General features: G+C 39.1%; 1 protein-coding gene across 1 annotated transcript in view; it reads left to right on the top strand.

Annotated features, from left to right (window-relative positions):
- si:ch211-196i2.1 (collagen alpha-1(I) chain) overlaps nucleotides 1–16,933 on the top strand; it is a 103,036-nt gene extending 86,103 nt beyond the window's left edge. The window contains exons 47-68 of the mRNA XM_035668265.1: nucleotides 30–83; nucleotides 835–888; nucleotides 987–1,040; nucleotides 1,911–2,018; nucleotides 2,155–2,208; nucleotides 2,298–2,351; nucleotides 2,581–2,634; nucleotides 3,666–3,719; nucleotides 4,031–4,084; nucleotides 4,165–4,218; nucleotides 4,409–4,462; nucleotides 5,062–5,115; nucleotides 7,520–7,573; nucleotides 7,718–7,771; nucleotides 8,380–8,397; nucleotides 8,699–8,752; nucleotides 9,537–9,599; nucleotides 9,796–9,961; nucleotides 10,960–11,069; nucleotides 13,115–13,195; nucleotides 13,446–13,628; nucleotides 13,890–16,933. Of these exons, the coding sequence (XP_035524158.1) occupies nucleotides 30–83; nucleotides 835–888; nucleotides 987–1,040; nucleotides 1,911–2,018; nucleotides 2,155–2,208; nucleotides 2,298–2,351; nucleotides 2,581–2,634; nucleotides 3,666–3,719; nucleotides 4,031–4,084; nucleotides 4,165–4,218; nucleotides 4,409–4,462; nucleotides 5,062–5,115; nucleotides 7,520–7,573; nucleotides 7,718–7,771; nucleotides 8,380–8,397; nucleotides 8,699–8,752; nucleotides 9,537–9,599; nucleotides 9,796–9,961; nucleotides 10,960–11,069; nucleotides 13,115–13,195; nucleotides 13,446–13,628; nucleotides 13,890–14,039 (1,635 nt within the window). The 3' untranslated portion in view covers nucleotides 14,040–16,933. The remainder of the gene's footprint in view (nucleotides 1–29; nucleotides 84–834; nucleotides 889–986; nucleotides 1,041–1,910; nucleotides 2,019–2,154; nucleotides 2,209–2,297; nucleotides 2,352–2,580; nucleotides 2,635–3,665; nucleotides 3,720–4,030; nucleotides 4,085–4,164; nucleotides 4,219–4,408; nucleotides 4,463–5,061; nucleotides 5,116–7,519; nucleotides 7,574–7,717; nucleotides 7,772–8,379; nucleotides 8,398–8,698; nucleotides 8,753–9,536; nucleotides 9,600–9,795; nucleotides 9,962–10,959; nucleotides 11,070–13,114; nucleotides 13,196–13,445; nucleotides 13,629–13,889) is intronic.
- The last annotated feature ends 158 nt before the right edge of the window (nucleotides 16,934–17,091 follow it).

Genomic DNA, 17,091 nt, shown 5'->3' on the forward strand with positions numbered 1-17,091 from the left:
TTTTCTGTGGTCTGTTATGCTTATTTTAGGGAATCACAGGCCCTCGAGGAGCCCCGGGACTAGATGGACCTCAGGGTCAGAAGGTAAGATTTTCCTTAAGTTCCTGTCAGAAACTCACTATATTGTTAAGAATTGTTTCTGTACATCAGAACACAGTAAAGCAAAAATGCAAATTGTAAGGGCGTCTGGATAGCTCATCTGGTAGAGCTGGCCCCCTATGTACAAAGGCTGAGCCCTTGCTGCGGCAGCCATGGGTTTGAATCGAAAAGTTGTTGCTGAAATTTTAAAATGAAATTCTAATGTGACAATTTACAAACGACAAAATATCTTCATCTTCCTGGATTCATATTTCTTTTTATGGTTACATTAGTCTTTTTTGCTGTTGAATGTAATCAGTCAGCCCAAAGAGTTTCACTTGGTCTTGGTCTTGGTTGGAAAAAATGACTGCAGCCAAATCAAAGGCCATGATTATGTTCTGAATCAGTACATATTTAGCGTTTGTGTAAAGTAAGACAGAATCTGAGAGTTCGCTTTCAAGAGAAAATTGTTCTACCTCTAACTCTTTGCTCAAGGTCACGAGTGTGGTCTTTTGATAACTGCTGCATGTTTTCACTGTGGACAAACAGTACAGCTGCTGATGACAGAGAGAGTAAGAGGGACTAATCAGTACTGGCTTAATCATCAGATTGAGAGGACTCGACAGGCACACACTGTACTCTTTCTAACACACCTTCTTTTTTTACACTCTGTTACGCTCAGCGATCTGCTTTAATCAGTTAAATGAGAATAAATGTCACAGGAATGTCTTTAAAACATTTTTATCCATTTCTCCAGGGGGAGTCTGGGCCTGTAGGAATTACTGGACCTCCGGCGTTAAGGGGCCCTCAGGTAAACGCTGATTCCATTCAGCATTTTCTGCAGCACTGTGCACGCTACAGATGTATGACGAAAGCCATATATTTGCTCTCTGTTTGTCCTGTACGTAGGGAACAACTGGTGCACGTGGTGTCAGAGGAGACACAGGGGGGCTGGGACCACCTGTAAGTATCCTCAAGTATCAGGAAGTTGTTTGCTGTATTCGGTTCGTTTGCCTGTGCAGATTTTCCTCTATTGGCAGTATTGCTAATGGAAGCAACATTTTGAAATACACGATTTTGCCCCTTTGTTCTATCACTGCAAAGTAAATTCAGTAAATTAAGTGTTCATGTGACAGCTACACTTTAAAGTGATTTAAGGAGAGCTCTATCTAATTACAGTGGTATTTAAGTTTTATCACAGTGTGTGGTGTACTGCTGAAACAAGAAATTCTCAGCAACATAGCCAATGTAAGAGAGTGCTTCTGGTCCCTCTAACATGGTTTTTAGCCAAGCCATCCCAGGGATCTAGGGACGGCAATGTTGGTCTGTTAGACGGCCCGCCACTTGCTGTTAGACAGCCCGCCTGAAAGATTGCAATAACTCAGCTCCACTCAGCCCGGTCTCCCAGACTTCCCCCATGCACAACCAATTAACCTGGACTGACACGTCCTGCAAACAAAGTGCTTGACAAAACCACATTCAAGCAATAGAAAATACCAAAACAAATTAACTCAGGGATGAATAAAGAAAACATACCAAATCCCTGGCAACGAGCCAATTATTTGTTACTTGTTAACAGACCAACAGCTGAGAAACTCCATGTCATTTACAGATGTTGTTTTTAGACCGATGGCAGAAGTTTGAGGTTGTACAGTATTTAATGTGTGCACTGAGAGAAGTTTAGTTGCAGTTGAAACCAGTCACAAAGCATCTAACTCTAAAAGCTGATTTAAATTTAATTTATTGTAAGTAAAATTACATTTAAATCCTGAAAAAACAAAAACAAACTAACTTGTAAAGGTAATTTTTTTTTTTGTGACATCTGCATGGCAGGGTCCAGTAGGACAAGTTGGACCTCAGGGAGACCAGGGTGCTAAAGGGGAATCAGGGCCACAGGGACTGAAAGGAGAGTCAGGAGCTCCCGGTCCACCAGGAGAGCAGGTTAGTGAGTTTTTTCGTGTTATCTACTGTAAAGTTTTACAGATCCACCATATATGAACTGCTGGCCTGCACTGATAAACACATTCTAATACAAATTTCCATAAAACCATCTGAATAATATGAATGACCTGTGTAGGGTGAGGATGGTCTGCCAGGAATCCGAGGTCCCCCAGCTCTGCCAGGGTTTGAGGTGTGTGATGTTAATTACCAGTGCTGAAGATTGCTTATTTTCCTCTCAACAACTCTAACTGTGTTGTGCCTCTTCCTTCTCTTTTTGAGGGGCCTCCTGGAGAGATTGGACCCCAGGGTTCCCCAGGTCCCACAGGGCCTCCTGTAAGTGTGTGTATTTGTACAACACAGAAACACTGTGGATGATGAAATCATATTTTGCCTTCAGCTGCTAGTGTACAATTATTGTTGTTTGGTAGATATTAATTATTGAGGAAAAAAGCAAACAATCAGATTATAGCGTGTGTGTGTGTGTGTGTGTGTGTGCTGTCTGTCTTAAAACCAGCCAGTTATTTTAACAGCAAAATTATGAAGAACTATGTCTCCTTTGCAGGGAGTGCCAGGAAGACTAGGACCTGAGGGGAAACTGGGCATTAAAGGAGAGAAGGTAAGATCCTCATGTTGCTGTGAGATTTGTTGTCTTTATGCATTTGAATGTGTAATTTAACATCTTCTCTTACACATTCTAGCTTTCTAAACATTCAAATTTGGATATATTTAAAGTAAAAATCATTTGGTCCACTTTGGAGCTTCTTTTTAACATACAGTAATATCACTAATTTCAAGAAAAGTATAAAACATGTAACCATCAGTAGATACAAGTTAAAGAAATAGTTCGATATTTTGGGAAATACTTATTCAGTTAGATAGGAAGGTTGATACCACTCTCTTATCTTGTCATTGAATATGAACCGACTGCCAGCAACCAGTTAGCTTACAGTGGCTTATCATAAAAGACTGGAAACAGTCCAAAACAGCTAGTCTAACTCTGTATAAAGGCAAGTAGTTTCGCTGTGTCCAGCCTTCATAGTGATCTATAGACATGAGAGTGGTCTCGATCTTTTTATCTAACTTGGCAAGAAATCAAATAAGCATATCTCGAAAATGTTAACTATTTCTTTAAAGCTGTCCCAACCTTCTACATGCATTGAAAATTCAACCAAAGTGTGATGGTGGGGGGGCTAGGCTAGCTCAGTAGCACTCCCAGCTGGTTGCTAACACTATGACAAATGAAATGGAGAGCTGAACCCGCTTTTCATTAATTATTGGTGTAAATAATTTTTGGCCACTTAACATCGATTTACTCAATTTCTCAAGTTAGTTTAGTATCAGCAGTTACATTTTCTAGACCAGGAAGGGGCATCAAACTCCAGTTTTAACCCCCAAACTGGCATTTATGTTACAGAATTCTCTATATACAGTTCAAAAAATGTTTTTCTGTTTAATTACTCTCTGTTACGCTCATACATGCATTGGTAGTCCCTGACTGTTCTCACCTAAATTTTTTTCGGTGCTGTTTATTAGATTACATTCTTTAACTTCTTTAAAATTTGTAGCACAAAAATGTTCCAGCTGGCGGTTAACCAAAATGCTACTAATTTCCTTTTTCACTCATCAGTTTGTGTTCTAACCCTACAGGGGGACGATGGCAAGAATGGATCACCAGGGAAGACGGGTCATGTTGGAAGGAGGGTAAGAAATTTAAGAAAAAATCCACAGTTGTTATGAATCCAAGAATGTCCGTTTCAATCATTATCTCTGTTTATAATACTAATGCTTGTACTATACAACAGAGAAAAAAGAGCATTTGGTTGGTATTGAACACAAAAATTGTCATGCAGATATCGTGATGTGTGTGTGCGTGGGATACAAGTGGAAATGGAAACAGCCATTCTGACAGCCACTTCATGTTCAGATTCATACATAAAACATTAGATTGTTTGGTATGTGTTCCTTCTTGCTTTCTGTTGTCTCATTGAAAAACATGGCAAACTTGTCCACAGGGAAAACGGGGGAAGGCTGGACTCAGAGGGACCAGAGGAGACAGAGGACCAAAGGTGGGATATATGGGCCACATGCTTTGTTTACATCTGGTATAATTATGATGTATGAGCCAACATTGTGATTTGTCATTCAGGGCGAAAAGGGAGACACAGGACAGATTGGCCTTTCTGGGTGGCCCGGGCTCATAGTAAGTCAATTTATTTGTCCATTTATCCATTTTTATATCACAGCTGAACATATCGGCACATTAGCTCTGGAACTGTCTGTTCAGCAATCTTTCCTGTCATGATGAATAATGAATATTACAATCAAACTGTGTTTGATCAGTCAGTGAATTGATATCCACTTGATGTATTTCCTTTTTTTTTGTCATCAAGGGAATCCCAGGCTTACGTGGAGAACCAGGGGATCAAGGGGAAAAGGGGAAAGAGGTAAACAAGAATTAATAAACCTGATTTATAATAAACCAACCCAACTGGATCTAATTATTTTCAGTTTGTTAAAGCAAGTTTGGATCAGGATTGAATCTAGTGGTTTCATTCATGCCGCATGGCCTCCACAACTTCGCTGGTTCAATTCCAGCCAGCACCTTTTGTTGCATGTCATACCCCTCTCTTCTCCCTGTTTCCTGTCTGCCTGTGCTGTCTAATAAAGGCAAAACAAGCCCAATAAATTATATTGGTTTAGCTTAGATCCAGTGTTTTTTACTACTTTCATTTTTATTCAAATACCTTTACGGTCTCAAGACAACCAGGGCTGAAAATTTTTTTGAACGTTTTACGTTAGTTCATTCAGAAACATCCCGTTTTTTTTCTTATCCTCTGTTTTTTACAGTCCTACATTCCCCCTTCCAAGAAAAAGATTACATAAAAAAAAAAAAAAAATCTTCATAAAATGCTTCCACCCGTGGGCCTCAGTTGGGGCTCTGGCAGACCTCTTTAGCCATGATGTGCTCTAATGCTTTATTGTGCTGATCTGCTCTGCTGTCTGATTGAACGTGTAGGTTTGACTGCATTGTTTGTGTCCTCAGGGTGAGAAAGGAGACATGGGACTTCCTGGACCATCTGGAGTTGATGGCATGAAGGTAGGAGCTGTCAATGTTTAATGTGTTAATACTGAGATAATCTGAAAAACAAATAATAATAGTGTTTGGAAGGTAACTGTGTCTGTAGGCGTGATGGGAAAGCAGCCAGCAATAAAACTGCAAGAGATGCTGAGCATATTTTATTCATGACATCAGCCTTGAAGCTGCCTACTATTACACTACACTGTAGAATCAGAGAAACTTCATGGTCCATCACAAGGCAATTTAAATGAGTCTTTGACAGTGGTGGACTGGGGACCAGCTGCAGAAAGTTGTGATGCATTTATGGTGAAACACTTCCAAACCCTGTTTTGATTTATTTATGTGACTCAGATTTGAAGCACAACTGCTTCACCTCTGTAATAAAAACACGAGGGGAATCATTATTATTTAACCCATTGGCCAACTCATTTTCTAGCATGTAGGACAGCTTATATGGCAGGGTATCACATTTTCTACACTGGACCCCTAGCATCTCCCAAACGCTACCACTGGAATAAAACTAATTTAGGTCTTATTACGATACAATGTTGGTCAAGAAAGGCCAGCATTCCCAGTCTCAGTCACTGGTAGCGTCTGTGTTTTCATCTGCGTCCAAACACCTGTTGGCAGCAATTCTGAACTGTGATAAAATGATACAGTTTGACAAAGCCTGCATGTAGCTTGGGGCTAACTGTCCAAGAGCAAAGACTTTCTCTTTTCTTATGTAATTCAAAAGTAATTTTTTAAAATTATTTTAAATCTCATAAATGAATGATAAAATCTGACTGTAAGTAAATTCTTGTTCTCAGGATTTCTATATATGCTTACTGGACATTTGTTACTGGACATCTGACTTTTAGGTTTCACTAGTTATTGAGATTTCCCTCTTATTATGAGAGGAACTGACTTCTCCAGAGCTCCAGTGAGTTTCATGTTAATTCCTATATATATATTTTATATGTTGCATTGCATCCTTGTATGTCAAGTTTGACTACTACATATTTCCTTCTAACATTCACTGTCAAACCATGCTTTCCTTTTGCCTGAGTATGGAAAAAATTAAACGCCCTTTTACAAATTAATTCAGTTGAGGAGACTGGAAATAATAATTTAACAGGCCATGGATATAAAGGAAATTGACAGTAAACTCCCACAAACTCACACACAAAAGATTCACAAAGACAAGGAACTCAGGCATCGACAGAGCCAATAAGTGTTTTTATGATGGAAAAAAACATGGAAAAACGAAGCAAAAAGGGCAAGAACAAAGAAAAGAAAAAGTCCATCCAGCCAGCCACACCTTTGGTGCCTTGAATAAAAGGATTTCAATTCTCAGCAGGCAGAACCAGGCTGCCAAACATCGGCAGTCTGTCAAGACTCCAACCTGTGAGGCACAGAGCGCCACCACCAAAAATGGCCCGGCAGAGAAGGAGACCTAAACAGCACACAGACAGAGACAGTGCCAAGATACGTATCCTCCAACAGAAACCACAACAGACTGCTACAGGTGAAGCTGTACCTTCAGGTGCTACTGTGCATCAGCAGTCTGTCAAGGCTCCCACCTGTCAGGCACACAACAACATCACCAAAAAGGAAGTGGCAGAAACTTTGCCCAGATAGGAAACCACAGCAGGCTGCTGCACAATGCTTGTGAGTCTGCTTAATTAACAAGGGTCACTGTCGAGAGAAAAAACTTTGGATGCCACCAACACCTTATCGAACCCCTTTGAAAGATTTTTCAAGCAAGGTTAAGGACACAGATTCTAAAAGAGACTCTGTCCAACAGAAAAAGGTTAGGGCAGCATCAAACCACAACACTGTGCAGTCCAGGTTTCCTATTCCTCCAAAGGAAACCACAGCAGGCTGATACACCTGAAGGTGCTACACAGCAGATCCCACCACCACCCAATAAGGGTTAGGGGCAGCTGAGATGGAGGAGTTAAAACAAACTCTCCAAACAAACAAGCTTGTCCAGGAAGAGGCTGTGCTGATGAGGGTGAGCAGGATCTTGGAGCTGCAGCTTAGGCTTACGTGTAAGATACGTGCCTGGCCCAGCAGATGGAGGACATCAACGAACTGGAGGCTGCACTGACCATGATAAGGAAAAAGGTGGACAATCTAAAGCTGCAGTGGCGAGAGGAGAGCTCATGTCTCTTCCATTCCTTTGAAGACATCCACCGCAGCCTGCAGGAGAGAACAAGAACAGTAAACTGGATAACAGTTGGTCGCTCAGCCCTGGCTCTTCCTGAAAGCCAATCACAGCGAGCATAGTCTGGACATGCAATGTCTCAAAGGCCCTGTAAAGCCTTTTCTGACATTGTATCTAACGCACACACACACACAGTTTGTAATACTGCAAGTATATAAATACTGTAATACTTGGTAGGCAATTATGTCTGATGTATGTTACATTTTTTTTTAGGGTATTCGTGGTCCTGTTGGGTTGCCAGGTCCACTGGGCCTGAAGGGAGAGCAGGTACCCAAACATTAAGATTGCAGTTTGTCTTCTTATTTTTCCTCTTATGGTTTGAAAATGTAATTTTTACTGCATTTTAATATGTTTTTATGATGTCTAACTAACAAATGTGTTTGTCTCTCTTGCTCTCTTTTATCTTTTAAGGGAAATATTGGTCTATCAGGACCCAGGGGTACACCTGGGATGCCAGGACTGCCTGTAAGTTTTATGTACACATAGCATATCTTACATATTTTATTATGTTTATGACTGATATTTTGTTTTTCAGTTTGGCTTTTACGTTGTTGTTTATATTGTTGCATTCTTTTAGGAAAAAACTTTGCAACTGTGTTTGAAATTCCTTTTGGCTATAGAAAAGTTTATTCACGCTATGCATTCTTTCCTTTTTGTCTGAGATATTTTATATTTCAAATTCAAGCAGTTCATTTGTCACTCAGGTACTTTTATCTAGATTGTGTCTGAAAAATGGAGACAGCAACAGAAGTGAAACGTGTGATGGAAATGTTATTGTTTTATAACAACTTCAGTCATTCCTGTAAAGGGCAGACTGTTATCTGTCAGGCAACTAATCTGTTCTTCAGCTGCCAGCCTTTTAAATCATTCAGAGTTCAGCAGCACATAATGATTGTGTTCAACGCACTGTGACTTAGGGGGGAAAAAACCCATCGACTTAGGATATAAAATCTGTGATGCTGTGGCTGATGGGTTCTTAATGCAGCAGATAAAAGCACTCTTTGTTGATAAATCCACTTCACAGTGCATAATCATACTAATGCCCTTTTCTTCTCCTGTTCTCTTTGTTGCAGGGTTTGTTTGGATTGAAGGTACGATATCATCAGCTCAAGCACTCTTGTTCTGACAGGTCAAACTCACTTCAGCTCTTACTCACTGTTATCTGTAGCAAACGCCCTGGAGGATCTCTTGACGTTAGGATCACTCTGGTTTATGTTGATGGCACATATAATCATAAAGCTGTCACACTTTGAGTTGCCGTTAGAATGTAATGGGATTTTGCAGATGTCTTTATTTCCATACCAATGTGTTTTATCGGCAGTGGCGTGGTATTGCCGAGCGAAACAGTGCCGAATCGTATGTTGTGCTTATCACATTTTCTTCTCCATGCAGGGTTTGAAAGGCTACCAAGGTTTGCCTGGTCTGCCCGGCAGGAGGGGGCTTCCAGTAAGTTTACAACAGAGTTAGACAACTGAGGTTTAAGGTTTGACTGGTTTAAAAATATGCTTGTCATATTAATTTACACAGAGGTGTCTTTAGTGTCGACATTGACAATGACTAGAAGTTAAATATCAGATGAGCATAGTGTGCATACTTAATTTTTCTTAATTTATAACTTGACTGGCTTTTAGCTGACATTAGTTAAACATTCAGGGGAAATGGGGCCAAGATTTTACGGAGTTCTTCGTGGCTCTCCTTAAAGGCCTTGTTAGGTTTGATAGTGGACCAGCTGCTTAGGAGCACAGGCAAAAGGGGGGCAGAGAGAGAGACGGGGGAACTACTGCAACGCAAAGGGCCACAGGTCGGATTCGAACCCAGGCAGCTGTCCATACATGGGTCGCCAGCTCTACCGACTGAGCTAACCGGGCACCAACTGTTTGGTTTTTTTTAATCGTAGTGACAATATAATTTTAGGATCTTCCTGATCAAACACCACATTACTTGATTTGAGAACACTGTCAAAATGTGTTGAGAAATAAACTTATTTTATCTCCTTGACTCATCACTTGTTAATTGAGAGTGTTAAAAATCTAAGATTTCCATATTTGTCAGTGTATAGTGTGTATTTTTACTTATATTTTTATTTTTTTACTTTACTAAGCTATATCAAGAGACACATTTCTTTCACTGCAAATTCACTTTTTGATGAATAATCTTTTAAAATCTGGATCCAATATCCAATCTGGATATTTTTCTATTGCATACCCAATTTGTGCATCTTGTGTTTTAGGGTCCACCTGGAGTTCCCGGACCCCCAGGACAGTCACTGAACATGACGTTGACTCAAATTAAGGCAAGTGATTGATGTCTTCATTGTCAAAAGTGTTTTGTTAAATTACAAAAGCATTTTTGTAAGAGCATTACAAAAACTGACATGAAATGAAGAACCTATGACTTACAGGTCAAACTAAATGGACCTCTTCCCTCAAATATCAAATTAACAATTGATTTTATGTGTGTATGGTTTTCTTTATTCTCTTCCTGTCTAGGACCTGATGTATGTGTCCGATAAGCCCAACTATCCTCTGATCCAGACTCTGCTAGATTCTCTGCAGCAGGAACTTCGGCTGCTGGTGGATCCTCCTGATGGCAGCAAGGAGCATCCTGCCACCACCTGTCTGGAGCTCTGGTTCTGTCACCCTGAATACAGCAGTGGTCAGTTCACGAAACAGTGAAATAATGAAAAATTTAACTAGCTTGAGTTATGGACACTGTCCTCTCTATACACTCATGTATATGCATGTTATAGTACCTCAAAATTAAAAGATTTCCTTTCAGCTCACTGTTAAACCTCAACTTTGAATTGTTTTGAGTCTCAAAACATCAACAATGAGCATATACAGTATACAAAGGTAAAGGAATAAATGTACAGAGCTTTTTGTACAGATTCTTTGCAGATGATTGCCCTGTATATATTTTAGATGTCAGCGGTTTACTTCAGCCTCATTGTTTACACTTCAACTGAAATTTCTCCTTTCAGCAGGCACATTGTAACTGTTTCAGTATTTCACTTATTTAAAATGTTTCAACTACAATTACAGCAATTAACACATGTTCTAGTTTTATCATGACAAATCAAAATAAATGTAATTGTTAGATTTTTAGTTACATAACTCACATTGTTATTCCATTTTTAAATGTTTATAATTACAGCAAAAACTGATGAAGATTTTGTCTTACATTTTATTTTCTCTCTTTTTAAGTTTCTTGTATATTTATTCCAGACCAACCTGTAGCTCCACTGAACTTGTACTGTTATCAGAGTATATCTTAAGAAACAAAACCATATCCACTGTGCTTTAAAAAACATCCTTTCTTACACTTCTCTAGCAGTGAGAAATATCCATGTTTATCGTAACTCTTCAGGCTCATTAAACATACATAGCACCATTACTGTATATGGCCGTACTGTCTTAGAGGTACTGTGGAAGTTTTACTGCCACTTTACTAACAGTCCATTAGGATCTGGTGTCAAGTGTCAGATCTATCTGCCCTGAACAAAAAGGAGTAGTAATACATACATACTTTAATATTTCTTTAGTGCAGTCCACTATGTTAGAGTGGTAGAATTGCTCAAGTCTTTCTGTACGTGTGGAGCACAGCACTTTCATCCCTGCAGATCTCATTGAACTCACGCTCACCTTTCTCTGCAGGAATGTATTACATTGACCCCAACCAGGGCAGCCCAGCCGACGCTCTGCTGGCCTACTGCAGCTTCTCTTCCACATCAAAACAGACCTGCCTTCATCCTCAAGACTCTCAGGTATAAAGACATCACCAGAGAAAGGCTACAGGAAATTGCACCTCTGGATCAATGGCGTGTCCGCTAACTTCACATAGTCTTGTTGTACGACCTGAATCTCAATTTGTTGAATTGTCAGTCAGTTCACACATCTGTAGTGATGACTGCAACTTAAACTTGTGACACAGTCACCTTAAAAGAAAGTTTTTTCCAACTTAAATCTTATTTGATAGTTTGGACATCATTCCCATAGTAGCAGTTATGAAATCATTTGATTCAGTGACTTTAATTCTCAGATCCACTGTCTGCCACACACACAAACACACACACACCACACATACACAGAGCTCTCTTCCAGCCTACAGTTTTCAGCACTCACTACAAAAGTACACACATTCTTTACTTAAGTAGAAGTACACATACAAAAGTGTAAAAAAGGTCTTTGATAAAAGTAGAAGTACTGATTAAACTTCTTCACTCAAGTAAAAGTAAAACAAAGTACAGGCTCTGAAATTTACTAAATATAAAAGTAAAAAGTACTCCCTTGGTTTCTCTGAAGGACATTTCTACTGGCTGTTTCTATGCAAAGTTAACTGAAACTTTAAATCGGGTTGAGTCTCCCTCTTTTGTCTGTTTCGTCTTGCTACATCTGTCATGCATGATATGCACTGGTCTTGATGTTGGGAAGATGCCGCACAAATTTATAATAATAAATAATTCCCCTCAAATGCATTACAACTAAGTACAGATACCAGTATTCCTATATAGGATAAAAGCCAACACATTTCATTGATTGTGATTAGAAAAATATGATGCATATTTTGTACACATAAACAAGAGTCAGTACAAGTGAACTTTAGATATTAAATGAACTGCACTTGTATAACGTCTTTCTAGTCTTCAGACTACTCAAAGTGATTTTACACTACGTGTCACATTCATACACTGATAGCAGAGGCTGCCATTCAAGGTGCAAATTGGTCATCAGAAACTATTGTAATTAATCCATTCACACACACACACACACTGATCAGTGTCAGCATCATTAACAATTTGGGGTTCAGTATCTTGCCCAAGGACACTTGCATGCAGAGGGAGTAGCCGGAGATCGAACCACCAACCTTCTGATTAGGCGACGACCCGCTCTAATGGGTGATATAAACATGTAACAGTTAAAAACTCAATTTCGGTGTATATAATAAATACAAACTTATGATAAGCCAAATATCTAAATTACTGTCTAATCTAATAATTTTAGACTAATACAATACATTGCTTTATATCTTACAGAAATTGTCTTTTTAATGTATTGTAAATATGCATCTTTGTGTTTTTTCCCCCTTGCTATTTTTAATTATGTACTTTGTGGCCACAGTGGTTCGCTGCATAGTCTCACTTTTACATAATTGTGCTGTTGTGTTGGACTCTCTGGTAAAGGAGATTTAGATCTCATATGAGCATCCTCAGTAAATAAAGCTAGAAAAACATCCAAGCTATTATACAGTACACAGAATCAATTACTTCAAAATTATTATCAAAATTATTTTTTTAGGAATTTTGTAACTCTCTTTGATGTATTATTCTATACAATTATTTAAAAAAAATTATCCATAAAAAGAGAGACAATATTCAACAAATTCGTGAATTCAAAATGTTGCCACCCTGCAGGAAGAGAAATAGAGGAGTGGGTGGCTAAATGAGACACTACATTCATCTAAAGGACATCAGGATGATCAGGACACAGATGTTATTAATTTCATTATTTTGCAGTCTGTCTAAAAACACACCTCTCTCACCTCTCACCTTCCCCACTCTAATACAGTCAATACGACATAAAGAATTGACTCACTCAACCAAAAAATAATATGAATTGGTCTCGCATAGTGTGAAGTGGCTGCATCTTGCACCAAGGTAGCCAATTTACCTTTGGTTCACGCTGGAGCTGAATGCTAATCCAGAGTTCATCAGCAGCTGTCTGACCATGGTTGACCTTCACAAGTCTCTTTTATGAATGCGTGACTTGCATTTAGATTTGCAAATGTGTGCCTTCTTTTCTCTGCCTGCAGTTGATCATGAAAGCCTGGATGGAAGAATTTTCTGAAGAAGGATCTTTTCAGTGGCTCAGCAGGCTGGAGCGGGGCTTTCAGGTGAGTGACAACCAAAACAAAACAATGTTATCTCAAATCACAAATTGGTACGTCCATTAAGACTACATTCATTGGTGTTATTTGACACTTGGAAGCTGTAGAAATCCACAACAATCTGAAAAACACAGACGCTAACATATCAAGACAAATGTAAATGCGCCGTAAAACCAAAACAACAAGCTGAAAGAGGATAAACAACTGTATCGGCTTACATTTTTAATGCATTACATTCTTATTGCTTTCTTATCAGTTTTACTATCCAGGCGCTAATGTGGTCCAGATGCGTTTTCTGAGGTTGCACAGTAGCACTGCCATCCAGAAGATGACCTACTCCTGCCATCCAGGACACAGACTGGGTCAGACAGACAGAGACGTCAAATTCCTCACTGACACAAGGAAGCAAAGTTACCTCGGAGCACTTAAAGACTGTGTGGTGTGTAAAACGTTTTCCAAACTTCCTTTCTTGCTGTACTCTTGAGAGGCTTAATGAAATGTGGGTCATGCTGCTGCTATTGTTATTGGAATGTTATGTTATGGAAAAATAACTTGCATCCCTTAAAACAAAATACACAAACCTGTTAGCTGCAGCTAGTTGAAACCAAATAGAAAACAATATATGCTGAAGTATTACCATCACTTAAAAAAAGTGATGACTTATAACAATTGTATTTCTGTTTTCCGTCTCCTGTGTCAGCCTGGAGAGGAGACCGTTTCTGGAACAAGGGAGTCTGTGTTTGAGTTCGAGGACCTCCAGCTGCTTCCCCTCAGAGACGTAGCAGTAATGGGAGGGGAAAACTTCACACACCAGTTTGGCTTCATTGTCGGACCGGTGTGTTTCAGCTAGAAGATGCTGGAAAGCTGTGCTGACTCACAGGTCCAGGACAAAAAAACCTCTGTTCAAATTATGGAGCCCAATAGTGATATAACTGGAACATCTATTCCAATTTCTGAAGATGTCACCTCCTTTTTTGGAGGATTTGATCTCTCAAGTTAAAGTGACTCCGTATTCATGAATTTGAGAGGACACAAGCATCCCCGGCTTTTTTCACGGAGAAGTCAATTTTGTTTACAGAGACGTTTATCTTGTATTGAATAATTTAAAAATGTATGTTTTTTATCCTTTATATACAATGTTGTTTCTCTGTTTGATTTTTGTTATATATTTTGGGCTGCCATCATAGCCTGCCCATTGTGTAGATAACAGTCAGACTGTCCTTACTGACCCCTTAACAATGTGTTCTGCATTAGGGACACAGCTACTGTTGTCCCATTGGCCGTACGTGACCAGGTCAGTAAACTCTCTCACTGTCAGTCCACTACTTTAATACTGTAAGTGATCTCAGATGTGTCACTTTTTCTTAAGGTGCTGATCAAGTTTCACTTGAAACACTGTCATTTAATCCCACAAACAATAGAGGGGATAGTCATATTGTCTTACGCATACTTGATGCTGTCTGTTGTCAACTGCAAGACCAAATCTCCTCATTTTGTTAAATATACAAAACATTGTTTATTGTTTTTAAAGTTTTAAAAAGTTTTTTCTCAGGTATCATACATTACTGATATTCACATGGGCACTGAAGCTGCTGTTGCCACAGTATGTTGGTCAGTTTTCGAGTTTAGGTTAAATCCATAAAAAGACCAAAACCAAAAATGTATCTACCTACCAACAAGTATCGTTTGTAGCCCAATATATCTTCATCCCCGGTGCCGTAGAGCTCAATTGTTGTGCACATGTTCCTTCATTACCTTGAACCCACAGACTGTAGTTTATTTTGACTCAATCCTATATACGCTGTCCTGTCGCCCCAAACAGTCCCCAACAAATTCACTACTTAGTCCTGAGTCCTGATTTAGACTAACATTTGCTAAAAACTACAGTAACCAGTTGTTAGGAAATCACTGACAGCTGGTTACTGACATATTACTATATTACTGACTATATATTGCGAGTTGTTGTTAAAGGTTTGCACAGTGGTTTTACACACAGGTTCCACAGACACAAATATGAAAGTATTGAGAGACAAACGTATGGTTGGATTTCTCTTTTAATGAGATTTATTGACAATAAGAAAACAATACAGTCTCATCAGACTTGTCCTTTAAACTGGTAAACTCTTGCACACTGTTATCAAAAAAAGGAGAGGAAAAAAGTTTTCTGTAGATAGTAACTTTTATATATATATATATATATATAAAAAAAAACAACTTTTTGTCAGATTTGCTGAAACTTTACTGACAGTAGTTCGAGTCGGATAATCTGTGAGAAAGTTCAGGTTCCTCTGGTTCCTCCTAGTGCCATTTGCAAGAATCCCCTGGGCCTGAATGAAAGCAACCAATCAGAGCCAAGAAAGACACTGACTGTTGTGCCTCATTCCCAGGTCATCGAATACCGGCACTTTGGGTGGTGGCTTGAGGCTTTGAGACACAATGCATTGGTATTTGATGACCTGGGAGTTGAGTTATAGAAAGAGCCAGAGGAACCGGATATTTTTCCACACTATCTGTACTAACTGTCAGGATATAGTGACAGTTTCAGCAAATATGACAACATTATTTTTACCTACTGCAACAATACATAAACAGCATCTTATAAAGTCACCAGCTGCATGAACCTTTCACAAAAGGGGTCAAACCACAGGAACACTTAAGACAATTACATTTAATTCAAAATACATACATAAAAAGATGAATCATCATATCTAATCAAAAAAAGACTGCAGGACAAAATAGGGGCAAGGTACTGCCTTCCAAACAAAAATTGGCTAACTGAACACAATGTTAGACTGAAAAATGAAGTGAGACAAAATGGCAGTTCAGTCTAATTATCAAGCTACTATTTCCTCATATGTTCCTGAAAATCCATGACAAAAACAAAGCTGCTGACAGTGTACCACAGTTTACCACGTTTTCATGACTTTTCATTCTGCATTCTCATGTAAACCAAAGACTGGAGTTAGGCAGCCAGAGAGCTTACAGATCCACCAGTTCCCTCCCAGGAAATACTGCAATTTATTTCACTGTACTGTAAAGATCATGCTTAAGTTTGGCTGTAGAAAGTAGTACCGGAGTAGTACCCTGAGCTACTCTGACCCCGTGGTGAAAAACATGTGCCCATTCCCTCCCGCTTAGCATTGAGTAATTGCTGTCGACCTGAATTTCTGCTTCGTTCAATCTGAGAAGTGCTTGGGTCCAGAGAAAAGAAGCAAGCCTGGGAGCTTCTCAGCAGAATCAGGATTTGGTGTTTGTGTCCCAGAGGCGGTCAGCAGTGAGTGATGAGCAGTGTGGCTTACAGTCTGCAGGGAGGAGAGGATTCATTTGAGTGAGATCTCAGGGAGTTTGTGGTGAGAGCGAAGTCTGCCGGCTGTGCAGCAGGAAAAACACCAAAACTTCATTTTCTTGCTTCGCACCAAATTCTCAGCTGTTGTTCAAGAGGCTGCCACGGCTACAGGGAAGAAATGAACTTAATCCTAATCTCAACCAGACCAATTGGATTAGAGTTTAAGCATTTTAGCCACGGGTTTGCAATTCTGGCCTGGTGTTTTATATTCAATGTTTAATTTTTGTATTTAGATTTGTCATATCATCATTCCATATGATTGCCTTAGCTGGCTGAGACTGATCATTGTTACTTAATTTGTTTTGTACAAATTATCATTTTTAAAAAAATATGAAATGACATGCTGGACATTTGTCTTGTGAGATCCCGTCATCAGCTCATTCAAAGAATTGTGTCAGCTGAATAAAAAAAAAAAATACATAACCAAATGTTGACTCAGAGTGTTTCATCATCATTGGTTTAGTGCAATTATTTTATATTAATTATATATATATATATATATATATATATATGTGTGTATATATATATATATATATGTATATATATGTATATATGT

This window comes from Morone saxatilis, unplaced genomic scaffold, assembly GCF_004916995.1.
Source record: "Morone saxatilis isolate NCDOM2014 unplaced genomic scaffold, NCSU_SB_2.0 Contig21, whole genome shotgun sequence".
In the NCBI taxonomy this organism is placed as follows: Eukaryota; Metazoa; Chordata; class Actinopteri; family Moronidae; genus Morone; species Morone saxatilis.